The sequence below is a fragment of the Geotrypetes seraphini genome, chromosome 12 (assembly GCF_902459505.1).
Source record: "Geotrypetes seraphini chromosome 12, aGeoSer1.1, whole genome shotgun sequence".
NCBI classification, from domain to species: Eukaryota; Metazoa; Chordata; class Amphibia; order Gymnophiona; family Dermophiidae; genus Geotrypetes; species Geotrypetes seraphini.
The window spans coordinates 22,554,992-22,570,186 of record NC_047095.1 but is presented as its reverse complement, the minus strand read 5'-3'; the positions used below and the strand labels follow the sequence as shown (position 1 = coordinate 22,570,186).

Genomic DNA, 15,195 nt, shown 5'->3' with positions numbered 1-15,195 from the left:
ATATGTGTTCTCTCCGTGGCCATTAGTGGGCAGAGTTCTTCTCCACATTGTTCGTCACCTGGGCCTGGTAGTTCTGGGGGATTCTAGTTTGTCCCCGCCGTCTATAGTATGTGGATCTGGTGCGGCTTCTAGGGTCAGATCCTCTTCCTCTGCCTCTTTTGCCTGATCTGCTGACTCAGGGTCCCATTCCCATGTTCGATCCGGGTCCCTTTTGTCTTACGGCTTGGCTCTTGAAAGGGGGACGCCTAGATAAGAAGGGGTCTTCAGATAAAGAGATCTCCACCCTCTTGTGGTCCCGGAGACTTTCCACATCTCAGGCTTATGTGCGGGTTTGTCGCATCTTTGAGGATTGGTGTGGGGCGCGTGGAGTGGTCTCTTTTTGTGCTTCCCTGTCTACCATCTTTGAATTTTTGCAGGATGGCCTGGTCAGGGGCCTGGCTTGGTCTTCTCTCCGAGTTCAGCTGGCGGCCTTGTCGGCCTTTCATGGGTTGTTACGAGGTCAGCGGTTGACTGCCATTCCTGATGTCATTCGCTTCTTGCAGGCGGCCCACTTATTCAAGGCTCCCGTGCGGCCGTCAGTTCCCTCTTGGGATTTGAATCTGGTCTTGTCTGGGCTGGTGCACCCTCCTTTTGAGCCTTTGGGCGCCTGCTCATTGAAGGACGTTACTCTTAAAGCGGTCTTCTTGGTGGCTATTACTTCTGCTAGACATGTTTTGGAGCTGCAGGCTCTCTCTTGTAGGTCTCCCTTCTTGAAGTTTCTAGGGAGCGGGTAGTGCTGAGTCCTGTTCCTTCCTTTTTTGCCAAAGGTGGTTTCTCTTTTTCAGGCAGTGGTCCTCCCGGTGTTAGGCAGTCGGGAAGGATCTTCTGAGCAGAAGAAGTTGCGCAAGCTAGATGTCTGTCGGGTTCTTTGCACTTTTGTGCAGAGGACCCAGGAGCTCAGAAAATCAGATCATCTCTTTGTCCTTCTTGCAGGCCCTCGTAAGGGGGACGGTGCTTCCAAGGCTACCATTTTGTGTTGGATCAAAGCAGCTGTGGCTCGACTGGCTTAGCTGGCGTGCTGTGGGAACATTTTCTTTCTGGGATCTCTCCTCTGCATTTTCCAACAGCATATGGGTATGTTAGTTATTTCTCCTGTTCGGAGTATTTATTTCTGTTTCAAGTTCTTAGTTCTGCTTGGCTATTCGGCAGACTGATAGGAATAGGGAAAGGTACCTCTTATGTACTATTCCACAGTTTTGTTTCAGTCTCCACCTGCTGGTCATGATGAGATATATATTCGCTTGTAAGATTAACCTTTATCGGTCTGAAGAAGCTAAAAGAAAGTAAATTAGCAGGTATGAACCTAATTTCTCCTTTTGCTTGTTGTTCCATCTCTACAGACAGCTAGCATTATTCACACATGAGTGAGGCAATTCTATAATTTGATGCCAAGATATAGGTGCCATAATAGTTCTTGTACCTCCATTACTCCAGGTACAAAATAAGTACCTGTCTATAATATGTAAACCACTTTAATTGTAACAACAGAAAGGTAGTATATCAAGTCTCATCTCGTTCCCCTTTCTCTATGACAGCCTCTGGGCACCTAATCTATCATAGAATACGAAAACAGAGCCACTGTGGTGTACTGAGAGTTTGGCATGCCAACTTATGTCATGCTAGTGGGAGGTACAAATTGGCATGTCTATGTATGCTATCTTAATGTGTACAATTGATTAGCATTCTATAAGTTGCATGCAATGCTTGTTGACACCTATTGCATGCCCATATTCTGCCCACATGTATGTCCCTGGCAGTTAAATACTGGCAGATGGATTCTGTAATTGGCGCCCATGTCAGCAGCTGCCTTAAAAGTGGCTGCCAATCGCGTGTCAGTCACTCGACAGCGCCAGTTACAGAATTGCACCTAATCAGCCAAGGTAGGCAGTAAATTGTAGCTATCCACCATCTTCCTGATAGACTTAAGTGTGAAAGGAGAGGGAATTGCTAGATATTGAATTTATAAAATTTAAAATAAAATTTATGTTGTAAACTAGATTAAAATTGTTTACAAACGGCTCCTTTTACTAAATCTTCAGTATAAAATGGGCTTTGTAGCATTTAGAGTGCACTAATTCCATTAATGTGCACTAAGCTTTAGTAAAAGGTCTCCAAAGACTTTTCAAAATAAAAGAGCAATGATGTAAAACATGCCTATTAACTATTTTTGTTCAGTTTTTCTAATCCCTTTGAAATTATCATTAATTCTAAATTTTTTAATTTTTTTTTTAAAGAGCAGAGCAGCAAAGAAATGAAGCCTTGAAAAATGCTGAAGAACTAACAAAAGCTTTCCAGCAATATAAAGAGAAGCTGGGTAAAAAACTGGAAAAGGTAGGACAGGATTCTTAAATGAGTACAGGTTAGGCCTTCTAGGTGGTTATATTCATTATGGTGGTAATTAAAAAAGGCATTTCCATGTTAAAAGTGCTTTATAACATCCAGGAAATCTTTGCATGTTATGTTTAAATGATTTTTATTATTCCAGCAGTAAGAAGCAAATACAAACAGTAGTACCATTCAGGAATAACATTTTCAACAATATAATCAGTTCCCCTCCCATCTCCCCTCCCCTCCCCTCCCCTCCCCAAGAATCCATGGCCAGTCCAACAACTGAGAGTGGGAATAAAATCTTAAAGATTGAAAAGTCTACTGCGAGCACGCGGTGTGAGGTCCTGCCAGAAGTGCTCCCATACCTGACAAAATTTGCGACCCTGGCCAAGAGTCAAGTCTTCCACCATGCGTCTCTCCAGTGTTGCGTGCACTATCATTAGGGATCTCCAATGTGCATATGATGGGGAATCACGGGAGAGCCAGTTGGTGAGGATGGCTTTTTTTCCCATCAAAAGGGCTCTGGAGATAAATGCAGACATTCCCCTGGGTTTGGGTGAGGCTATATTATAAAATCCAAATAATGCCCTCGGTTGCGGAAGCCATCGTCCCCAAAGCGATGTGGTATATAGGCCAAGATGTCTACAAAACTGTTGGATTGCGGGACAGGCCCAAAACATGTGACTCAAAGATGCGTGAGCCTGATTGCATTTCGGGCAAAAATGTGACGCAGTAATCCCCATCCGGGCTGCACGTTCCGGTGGAATGTAAAGTCTAAGAACAATTTTCAATTGCATTTCCCAGTGAGTAATATTGGGTGACACCTTCTGAATGTTCTTCAGGACCCGTTGTAACTGTTGAGCAGTCAACTGGCAATGCAAGTCCTCAGCCCACGCTGACGCTAATATATCCAGATTCGTACTTGGTTGGCAATCCTGGATCCCCACAATATGAAATCGTAGAAGAATCCTCTGTTGTGCTGAAAGGCTGAAGAGTTCCGAAAGCGCCTCCCTGCAGACTTCAGTAAGGGCAGCCACTGGGAGGGACTGAACATAGTGACGGATCTGGTAATAGGCGAAGAAATCATTAGCCTGTAGGTCAAAAGTTTGTTGCAGCTCGGCAAATGTGACCAGGCTCCCCTCCTCCGAAAAAGATATTGTAGACCTTGTGCTTGCCACCTAAGAAAGGTGGCATTTTGCATGCCCGGCTGGAAAGCTCCATTGCCCTGTATAGGCAAATATAAAGACACCCTAGAAGACAATTTGGCTGTTTTACAGACCCATCTCCATGTCCTTCTGGCCGGCGTAAAAATGGGGTAGTGAGACACCAAAGGACGCATCCTCGGATCCGCCACATGTAGAAAATAGCTCACATGGAACGGAGCCAGCAAAGATAACTCCAGTGGTGTAGCAGAAAAATCAGATGTTCCTCTAAACCAATCATTAATATGTCTCATCTGACAAGCCATAGCACACCAACGTACATTTAATAAACCATAGCCCCCCTATCCCTGGGCAGATACATCCGTAGCAAGGGCATACGTGGTCGCTTACCACCCCATAGAAAACGCTGTAGCTCTTTCGTTAAATGAATGTTATGGGCATGGGACAGCAGCAGAGGTAAAACTTGAAAGCGATATAACCATTTGGGAAAGAGCACCATATTAAAAAGGGCTACCCGGCCCGCCACCGATAAGGGAAAAGTGGACCAATTCTGTAGATGTTGTGAGGTGTCTTGAAGCAATGGGGTGATATTGCTGGTGTACAGGGTCGTTTAAGAGTTTTCTCTTTAAAGATGCATATAATGAGTAAACGAAATGCTATTGACTCTCTTTATCCATATATTTCATTATAATCTACATCTGTTTCCCCTCCTCTTGTTTTTTACCTTAAATTGCTTTTAAACACCGATTGTAATTTCTTAATAATTTTCCCTCTTGTTTTGACATTGTTTGTATAAGTTATTATATTTAACAGATTTAAATTTTGTCCAGGAATGTTTGTATCTGTCGATCTAACTTGTCTAGATTCTTGTTTGTGAGATATGTTTCCCATAATTTTGTATTTTTATCTATTTGTATTCTAGATAAAATTCCTAGAATTTGGAATAGGCGATTAATCAAATTTTATAATAAACTTAAACTTGAAACTTGTAAGGTCTCGGGGGATCTGTACCCCCAAATAGCGAATTGAAGTCTGAGCCCACGTAAATGGGAAGTGACCGCTCCAGGTCTGTTGTAGTGTCAGGGGGCTAGCTAGGGCCATAGATTTCTGGTAGTTCAACGTAAATCCCGAATAAAATTTGAATTCGTCAAGCGCTTGCAATAAATATCGAACAGAGTGAGCGGGGTCAGTTAGCAAAAATAATAGGTCATCTGCAAAGGCCAACACTTTGAGTGAATGAGTCCCGAAGTCCACACACACTATGTCGGGGTCCTGAGATACTGTGCAAAGAAAGGGTTCGAGGTACAATAGAAATAAGAGGGGTGACAGGGAACAGCCCTGTCGAGTTCCCCTCTCAATAGGTATTGGTTCAGTAATAATGTCATTGACAAGTAGTCTTGCTGTTGGAGTGGAATATAAAGTGCGTAATGCCGAGGCGAACCAGCCAGATATCCCCATACAATTTAACACTTCAAAGAGTTAAATTTAACACGTCCAGTTGACCTGGTCGAACGCCTGTGCCGTATCCAAACTGAGTAGAAGCATAGGAGTGTGATGGAATTGCGTGTGCGCTAAGGCTATCAATGCTTTACGTACGTTGTGTACTGCTTGTCTACCCTATACAAAGCCGACTTGTGTGGATGCAATCACATCGGGGAGAAGGGTCCCTAATCTATCAGCTAAGATTTTGGACAGAATTTTGATGTCTACATTCAGCAAAGAAATTGGGCGATAGGACTCGGGAGCAGAACTGTCTTTGCCAGGCTTCAATATCAACGTGATTAAAGCCTCATTCGCTTCTCCAGGGAAATGTTCATCCTGGATTACCTGGGAGTAATAGTCCCTTAAAAAAGGACTAAGCTGCCCTGAGAGCAGTTTATAAAATTCTGCCGTAAAACCATCCGGCCCTGGAGCCGAAAAATTTCGTTGATTGTGGATAGCTTTATGTAGTTCTTTAGGGGTGATGGGTGCATTAAGAAACCTAACATCTGAGTCAGAGAGCGGCTGTAAACCGGAATCCGTGAAATAAATATTTGCATGTTAAACAACAGATGTAAATATGTGCATGTACTTTCCATGGGATAATTTTCAAACAGAAAGCATGCTAATATTTCTCTTTTAGAAAATGGTTGTAATTTATGCATATGCTTCCCACATCAATGAGGTTCCCTCTTACAAAATTGTATATGCTATGCAAATAGTTAATATATTGAAGCAAGGATACTAACAATTTGTGGTTAGCTTGCTGCAAGTCAGCTAAACTGTTTCACTACCAGCTTTAGATTCAAAATGTGCTCAGGGAGATAATATTGAAAAATAGAGATATGAACTAACGTGATATAAAAAACTAAAATATTCTTTTTCTAAAAAAATCAAATTGTACATAAGTACGAGGGGCATTTAATAATTTTACTACCTCCAGTACAAAAGAAAAAAATTTTTGTTTATTTTTCGGTATAGTCTCCTAATAGCTCCATACACTTCATCTACTTTTCATGCAATGACTTTACCCCTTTGAAAAGAATTCTTTTGTTTGACCTTCAAATTAGGATGTCACAGCTTTATTGACATCTTCATCACTTGAAAACTGCTGTCCACTAAGAGATTTCATCAAAACTTGGAAAAGGAAATAATCTGAGGGAGCCAGGTCAGGACTGTAGGGTAGATGGTTCAGCTGCTGAAATCCACATTCTCAGATGGCAGCCTGTGATTTTCATGACATGTTCACCTGCACATTGTCATGAAGAAGCAGCATGCCTGCTGTGAGTTTTTCTCATTTTTTCTCCTTGATTGACTGACTCCTCCAAAGTGATCATTGTGTTGGCATAACTCTCCCTGGTTATGATGGTCTTGTGTGGCGTGAACTCCAGAAGCAAAAGTCCTTCATCATTCCAGAAGACATTTGCCATGACGTTGCCTGCAGATTTTTCTGTCTTGAACTTTTTTGGGGTGGGGGATGACTTGTGCTTCCACTGCATAGACCGTTTTGGACTCAGGATCTTTATGATAGACCCAAGTCTCATCTCCAATCACCAAACAATGAAAAAAATTCACTTGGTCTTCACAGAGTATCTCCAAGTTTTCCTGACAGCACTTGGGCCTCTTGGCCATCTGACATGTATTCGGTATTCTTGGAACCCATGTTGAACTAACTTTGGACATGCCCAAATTTTCATGAATTATTTTCCAAACTGTACCTGCCAAGATACCCATTTCTTCAGCTATTTGGGAAACCTTATTTCTTCTGTCTGACAAAATTAAATCCTTGACTATCTTGCACATTTCTATTGAAGTTTCTTCCACATGCCATCCAGTGTGAGGGTTATCTTCAATGGACTCTAAGCCCCACTTAAACTGCTTGCTCCAAAATTTTACTTTGAAGGATGATGGGGCAGACTCACCATAAACTGCAGTTATATGTTCATAGATATCCTTTGGCTTTTTCTCTTCTTTGTGAGAAATTTTATTACTGAACAGTGCTTCAAATTTAGCAGTTTATTATAGTATAATCTCATTATAATGGACTTCAAGAGACCTGGAAAAACAGTCCTTTATATACAGAGTTGCATTTTTTTAAAAACTTTATTTAGGTCAACTTGAAACAATGTACAATCAATGAACAACAGTCACTGCACAAGCATATCAGCAACATCAATAACAAAACTCAGCAAAACATTGGTATGACACAAAATGATTGCAAAACCAGAACATTAAAAGATGTTCTAAAGCATTATGTCGTACTGTACTGGAAAGAAAAATACTCTGTCATTTTCTTCTGGGCTGCGTTTTGATACTATATCACTGGCATGTCACACGCCTAGTAGGCGGAGCCTGCATGTCCATTATAGCCGAACAAAACTATAGCTAAAAGCAGCTCTGGGGACCAAATTGTTTGTCCGTTATATGCGAGTCAGCTATATGCGGTGATTTTCTGCATGTTCATAAAGGCGCATGGCCAGGACCAACAGATTTTGTCTACTATAAACGATATTCCATTATAAGCGAGTCCATTATAACAATATTATACTGTACTTGATTTGCACAAGGATTCTCCTGACATCCTGTCTCTTGGAATGTTAGACTCGCACTGAGCCGCAACTGTGCATGATTAACCTTGAGACATGTTACAACATGCACAGACTTGTTTCAACATGCTTGCTACTTTCTTTCATAGTCAGGTAGATAAATTCTTGTATAATCCCTCTGTAGGCTGAATTCGTGGGTTCTTGTATGTCTGATAGTTTCTGCTGCAGGGTTATTAAAACTTGTTCCCTCCCCTTTGGGCTACCTGTCATACTCAGTTTTGATCCTGCAGCTTCTCTGCATGGTTGAAATCGGTCTATTCTGCTTGTGATTTTTTTTCAATTCCTAGTATTTTATTATTTGTATCGTGAGTTTGCCCATGTGCTGCGGATCAACTCTGTGCGAGTAATCCTTCGGTAGGAGATTGCAGACATCTTAAATTTTGTCTGCTTCTGGAGTGTGCTTTGTAATCTTAACCTGCAGTAAGCCCTCTGGACAGCCTGCAGATTGGATTGAGTCTCCGGGATTGGGAGCCATCTCTCCCCTGGTTCATCCACAAAGGGGTACAGCACAGGCTGCTGCGGTTCCGTGGAGGTACACCAGGATCGGAACTGGACCGCGTGTCTTCCCTAATTTCCCTGAGGGGTCCTGGTAGTCATAATCTGTGGTGACAGAGAAGGTGAGGTGGTCAGAAGACCTGGAAAATCCAATTTAATCAGCTCCTGAGGTACTGATCTTCTTGCTTGTACTGTGTATTGCAGGTGACCATAGACTTTCATTGCAGCACATGTCTCTGTGGTGTATGTGAGTCACAGAGTTTCCCGATTTTGAGGGGGGGTGTGTGCTCAAATCGGGGTTTTGGGTGGTCTTCCTGCATGCCCTGGTCCCCCCACCTATAAAACCCTAAAATCGCCATTTTTGCATTTTCTTGCGTTTTTCACGGTCGTTTTTCAGTCAAAATCAGCATCCGCGGTGGCCATCTTGGATTTTCTTTAAAGTTTTTAAAACTATATTTTTTGCTCTTAGAAGCTTTGTTTTTGCTCCAAACTTCACAGATGGCCACCTCAGGACAGGATGGCATGGATTCATGCTGTAAAAGCGGCAGATGGCTTGCAGTTTCGTAGCCGTGTATTCCATGTGCCGCGGCCCACGAGGGGCATGAACCGTGTGTGGATTCCACATTATCCTCCTCCGGAGAAGCACTGCTTTCATCCGATTCCACTGGAGATGCGATTCCAGGGTCTGGGACGCCAAAATTGGGCAAGGAGGGCGCTTTCTCAGTTCCAGGGAAAAGTCTCATAAGTCTTCAAAACATTCCAAATCTGAGTCCCGCAGATCGGCTCTGGCTGCTGGGGACTATTTCCCGCCGGAATTTGTGGATATGATGTATCAAGCTTTCATGAAAAAGCGGGCAAAGCTTGTGTCTCCCTCTCAGACTCCGGTGCGGCAGTCCGTTCAGCCTTTGGATTCCAGCATGTCAATCTGCTCCCTTGCTGGTCTGCCTGAAAGCCAATCTATGAAACTGGCATTTCAGACATTCGAGTACAGTGGTACCTCGGTTTGCGAGTGTTTTGCAAGACGAGCAAAACACTCAGCAAACTTTTGACTCGCAAACCGAGCACTGCCCCGATCAACGAACACTTACAGGGGATTCCTCTTCTGTCTTCTGGACAGCCTTCTACATCGGGTGCCTTCCGCAGGTTGGAGGACCTCTGTCTGGGCCTGCATGGTCAGGTGCTGTCCTGCCTGCGCATAGCGTCAATCATCGGTGTTGTGCATTTCGTGTGCGGCGTGCGGGTGGGGAGGCACGGCGCTCGGCTGCGTGGGCTCGGGTGGGGGCTCTCCAGCATGTGAGGGGCATCCAACGTGGAGGGCTGGCCGGCAGATGGAGGATGCATCCCTCTGAAGGCACTGAAAGGTTCTCCGGTGGCTGGCATCCCCCCCCCCGAAGCGGCACTGTGGGGTACTCCGGCGGCTGGCATCCCCCCCGAAGCGGCACTGTGGGGTTCTCCAGTGGCTGGCATCCCCCCCCCCGAAGCGGCACTGTGCGGTTCTTCTTCAGATGACCCACGGAGGAGGAAGACGGAGGAGATGGCGCTGCAGCACCCGGCACCCAACAGGTATAGACCCCGGGTTCTAGAACGAATTGTTGCTGTTGCCACTATTTTCTATGGGGAACTTTGTTTTGATAAACGAGCATTTTGGATTACGAGCATGCTCCTGGAATGGATTATGATCGTAATCCAAGGTACCACTGTCTATTCCTTCTGACAGAACAGTGCTCTTTCAGACTATCAAACAGTGAGGTTCTACATAAACCAATTTGGGTAAGCTAAAGGTTTTCTAAAAATTTTAGCATTTTGTTCATTTGGTTGCCAACTCTCCCATCTCACTCTTAGAAACCTCAGCGTAGGCTGTTTCTGTTGTCTTTGAAATCATCTTGATTTTTTTGCTTTAGCCACATACCTTCCCACCTCCTTACAGAGCTTAATCACCTATTTGCTCTGTATGTCATTAGCTTTGTCACAGACTAGATGAGGGGGGAAGACATTGAGAGCTGCTTGATGCCTAAACTATTCTAACCAATGAACCAATATGCTTCATTTATGGGTCTATGTGATAACAGCTCCACATTGTGACCAGCCAGGTATTCTCCCTGCCAAGGTCCCAGTTAGGGCAGGGGAAAAAGTAAAAATGAAATCCCGGGGTGGAATCAGGAAGGGGCATGTGGTTCCTGAGAATGATAATTTATCCGTTGACCACCAGAGGGAGCCTGAATTGACTGGGGAGGAATTAGGTGATCTATACCCTAGTCACCACCGGGGGAGCCCAAGAGGCCCCTGGAACACTGCTGACTCACCTAGAGTAGGGCGTTGCCCCAGAGTACTTAAACCAGCAGTGGAGAGCAGACAGGGAGGTCAGTTAGGGAGAAGGTTTAAACCTTTTCTCCCTAGGGAGTCCCCTGGGCCAAGCAGGAGCAACAAACCCATTCCCATGGAACTGTTAGAGGCTGGACAAGCTGAGGAGCTGCCTATTCCAGAAAAGGAACAACCTATGGATTGTGAAGAAAGTCTTGCTGAATGTGCTCCTGACTTTCCTGAGGCCATGCAGGTGGACTGGGCCTCAACCTGCAAACAGTGAGTTGGATTTTACACTTGACTGTTTGGGACTATTTTTGTTTTGCAAGCTAGGAGTGTGAATTAATGGGAGAGGTTTTGCTAACACCCTGGGAGGGAATTTTGAAAGCCTGTCTAGAGGCCTTACTTTGCAAAACCTGTGACACTCTCCTTTCCTGGCAGTGCTCTGAACTGGCCAGAGGCTTGAATGGAACTTTGGGCACTGGGGTTTGAGGAACAAGTGTCATGAACTTTACTTTTTTGTTGGAGAAACTATCTGCTTGGGAGCAGACAGTACTAGCTCTGAGGAGAGCTGTATCCTCAGGTGCAGCTGGGACTAAATTATACCGAGAGCAAGTTTTGAACTTTATTTTGTGCTGTTTATTTTCTTGCTTCATTTGGTATTTTTGTTTTGGCTGCTGTTTGGAGTTCTGACAATTTTTCAGCTGCATTGATTAAGTACTTACCTTTGTGAAGGAAGGAATAAAATGGAATGATTCTCCTATGAACTACAATTGTTGTAGCTGTGATTTATGGTTCCTGTTTTAAGTCCAGTCCTGCAGGGTGACTCCATTTTGGGTCACACGCTGGTGTGCTATTTTGTGGTAACCACTGGGAGTGCTGTTGAGCCCTGGTCTCGGCTACAGTGGGCTACAACATGTAGACAGTATTAATCTTTCTGTTCACAGAGAACACAGCCAGTTTCAGGGAAGCAAATTACATGTTTGTTTTTTTATTATTTTTATGCTTCCTTAAAGAAAATGTTACTTATTCCTTTTATATTCATAAAGAAATGGTATAAATATATAAATTTCAAATTAATCCTTTTTTTTAAAAGGCCATTGTGTGCCCTGCAGCAGTAAAAATGGCCCTTTTCTATTTCTGTATTAATGGCTATACTCTAATGTTTGGATTGTATATTCTAATGTTGCCATTAGCACATGCCAATTAAAGGCTATTTTTGTTCTAATCAGAATGCTGTAATGTAGTGGCATTAGCAGATTAGGGCAGGACTACCTACACTTTGACACAGATATACCCCTTCAAAAAAAATTTTTTTTAAAGAATATTTTAGTAAATGCAGTTAGTGTATGCACATTTGTCTCTTTCACAGGGAACCAGAGCCTGTCTCACAGTACACCATTTTAAGCTGTATTAGGTGTGTGTGTTGGGACCTAACGCAGCTTAGTGAAAGGGCCCCTCAAAAGGATCTGGACATTGGTACGACAAGTGAGGTGATTAAATTTGCAGATGATATGAAGTTATTCAAAGTAGTGAAGACACAGGAAGATTGCAAAGATCTGCAACGTGACATAATCAAGCTCGAGAAATGGGCATCGACTTGGCAAATGTGGTTCAATGTGGATAAGTGTAAAGTGATGCATGTCGGTAACAAAAATCTCATGCATTAATACAGGATGTCTGGGGCGGTACTTGGAGAAACCTCCCAGGAAAGAGACTTGGGAGTTCTGATCGATAAGTCGATGAAGCTGTCTGCGCAATGTGTGGCGGCGGCGGCAAAAAGGGCTAACAGAATGCTAGGTATGATTAAGAAGGGGATCACAAACAGATCGGAGAAGGTTATAATGCTGCTGTACTGGGCCATGGTGCGCCCTCACCTGGAGTACTGCGTCCAGCACTGGTCGCCATACATAAAGAAGGATACGGTACTACTCAAAAGGGTCCAGAGAAGAGCGACTAAAATGGTTAAGGGGCTGGAGGAGTTGCCATACAATGAGAGATTGAAAAACTGGGAATAGACTTAGCAGATTAAGACAGATTGTTCACCCTCTCCAGGGTAGGGAGAACGAGAGGGTACTCTCTAAAGTTGAAAGGGGATAGATTCCGTACAAACGTAAGGAAGTTCTTCTTCACCCAGAGAGTGGTAGAAAACTGGAATGCTCTTCCAGAGTCTGTTATAGGGGAAAACACCCTCCAGGGATTCAAGACAGTTGGACAAGTTCCTGCTAAACTGGAACGTATGCAGGTGAGACTGGACTCATTTAGAGCACTGGTCTTTGACTGGGGGCCACGCGTGAGCGGACTGCTGGGCACGATGGACCACTGGTCTGACCCAGCAGCGGCAATTCTTATGTTCAGCAGCAGTATGATTATTTGTATAGACTAATAGAGGGTATTACTTGATTTTATGCAAACATAGCTAGAAATAAGTTTCATTTTTATTTCAGGTTCAAGCAGAAGAAGAAATTGTACAAAAAAATTTGATGAACTGTGAAAAAGAACGAACAATGTTGCAAGAAAAATGTAATGGATTAGAAACTAAATTTAAAAGTGTCGAAGAACAGTTGAGGTATCATTTTCTCATGCACATGTTTTCACTACTGTGTTAACTTATTGAAAGCAAGGCAGAAAACTGTCTTCAAACTACTGCTTGGTAATGCCTTTTTCTAGTGCAATGTCCTAAATGCTAGGGTTTTGCATCTGAACTCGTAAGTTGCTTGCAGAATGCTGTCAATTATCTTTGAACTCCACCTCCTTCGCAGGCAGCTGCTCTTACCCCCTCAGATTGTTTTTTGCAAGCAAGTTGCTCAGAAGTGTTTCTGCTCTACTCTGCGGTTTTATTATTTTGGGGTATTTTTTTCTTAGTGTTCAGTTGGAGGCACAGCACCCAGAGGTTCCCAGTTGTTGGGACCTCTGTCTGGGAAAAGGCACAGATTTGCATTGTGGAAGTCTGCTGCTAGTAGGATCACCCCTAAAGGACACCTAGCTAGCCAGCCTGCTTTTGTATTTTTTGTAACTCAGAGGCCATCCCCTGCATAGCTGTTTATATCCCTGATTTATCAGGAGCTTGAGTGCAGGCTGTTTGGCTTTCGATGCTCAGAGGTCACCACTTTGAGGGTCAAGCTTGTCCTGTATGGAGGAGAAGCAGACTGAGGTCTGCAGCTGATAGGCCAATCCCTCTATGGTACTTGTTAGCAAGCCTGCAGAAACTATTGTGGATCTTGGGGGGTATGGTCCCCTAGTAGATTTGCTCATTTACTGGGTCACAGGGGCTTGAGTGCGGGCTGTCTGGCATCCATAAAGGGCTGAGTGGGGCTCTGTAGGACATAGGCATTGGAACAGGGAGGCCACGGGAGCTATGCTGCCCCCCAAAAAAAAAATTTAGTGTGATCATTGTCCATAGTAGGGGTGGTCCTACTTTCATTTGCGGCCCAAAGGACATCACTTGCAGCAGCCAGTCGCATACGCTGTACTGCTGTTGGTACCAGTGTCTTCTCACTATTGTGGCCCTCGGGATCATAGATGTTTCTTATTGGTATGATTATTTTGATGTTCCAATTGTTCAGTCACTATGTTTAACATGTTTGTTATATTTTCAGAGCAGAACAGAGTTGTAGTTTGGGGAACTTCCCCATACCTCTCCTTCGCATGTGCTTTTATATAGAGCTACAGTATATCTCCTACGTTGGTACAAACTAAAGATGGCAGTAGAGCCCTCTGGTGTAGGAGGAGGAATTCAAAAGCTGGAATGGATTCATTCTGCATGGGCATGGGGAGATTACCAATCCATCCAGAATGACACACCTGTTTTAATCTCTTTATTTTCAGCTGTGATAACCACTTAAATTCTACTGAAAATTAGTGGATAGCTCTGAACAAGTGATTTAAACAGTCAGTGGCTATTACTGGCTGGTTAAATTGTTTCAAATATCAACCAGTTTGCTATTAAAATGAATATGTGCAATGAACCAAAAAATGTCTGAGAATTACTGGAGAAAAAGGTCTGAAAATTACTGAAAACAAACCAGTAATGTTTTCTGTGCACATCTCTAGTAATCTAGTGTTACAAATGCCTTTTATAATCTGTCATACAACTTTGCCATTCACTCTGTGATCAGGCAGTGGCAGTCAATGAACCTGTGTTCTGTGATTTGCATTATGACTCGTATTCCTTTAACTAATTTGGCCACCCACAACTAATAAGGTTTATTCTTAAGAATTATGGGGCTCATAATCGAAAGAGAAAAACGTCCAAAAACCGGCCTAAGTCGGCACTTGGACGAACATTTCCCAAATACGTTCAAGTGTCGATACTAAAAACGGGTTTTGGATGTATTTCTAAATGACCTAGGCCTTCATAGTGCCGCAGAATGACCAAAGCTAAAAGGGGCGTTTCGGGAGGAGTGTCAAAGGCGGGAATTGGGCGGGACGTGGGGCGGCTTAGACTTAGTCATACAGCATGTATAACCAAAAGTTATACAGCCCACAATCGACGGAACTTGGACTTTGTGACTTAGACCATGAAAAACATGGTCTAAGTCACAAAAACCCACCTAAAGTCACCAGATAAGCACTGCAAACACATAAAACAGACCCCCCCCCCACACTACCCCAGTGATCACCGACCCTCCCCCACCCCCATAAAAATATTAATCACACCTTTAAAATTCAGCCTCCAGACCATCATCACCTGGCCGCCTGGCATAGGAAAGCCTAGTCATCCAGCACAGAGGCAGCTTAAGTTGTCTTGGGGGTGGGTTAGGGACCCATAGATAGGAGGACCC

The 15,195-nt window shown here is 43.7% G+C and overlaps 1 protein-coding gene across 2 annotated transcripts in view; it reads left to right on the top strand.

The window, feature by feature from the left end:
- The window catches only part of CCDC18 (coiled-coil domain containing 18), a 282,822-nt gene that overhangs the window by 54,105 nt on the left and 213,522 nt on the right, over positions 1-15,195 (top strand). For both annotated transcript variants that reach the window (XM_033915992.1, XM_033915991.1), the window contains exons 7-8: positions 2,274-2,370; positions 12,859-12,980. In XM_033915992.1, the coding sequence (XP_033771883.1) occupies positions 2,274-2,370; positions 12,859-12,980 (219 nt within the window). The remainder of the gene's footprint in view (positions 1-2,273; positions 2,371-12,858; positions 12,981-15,195) is intronic.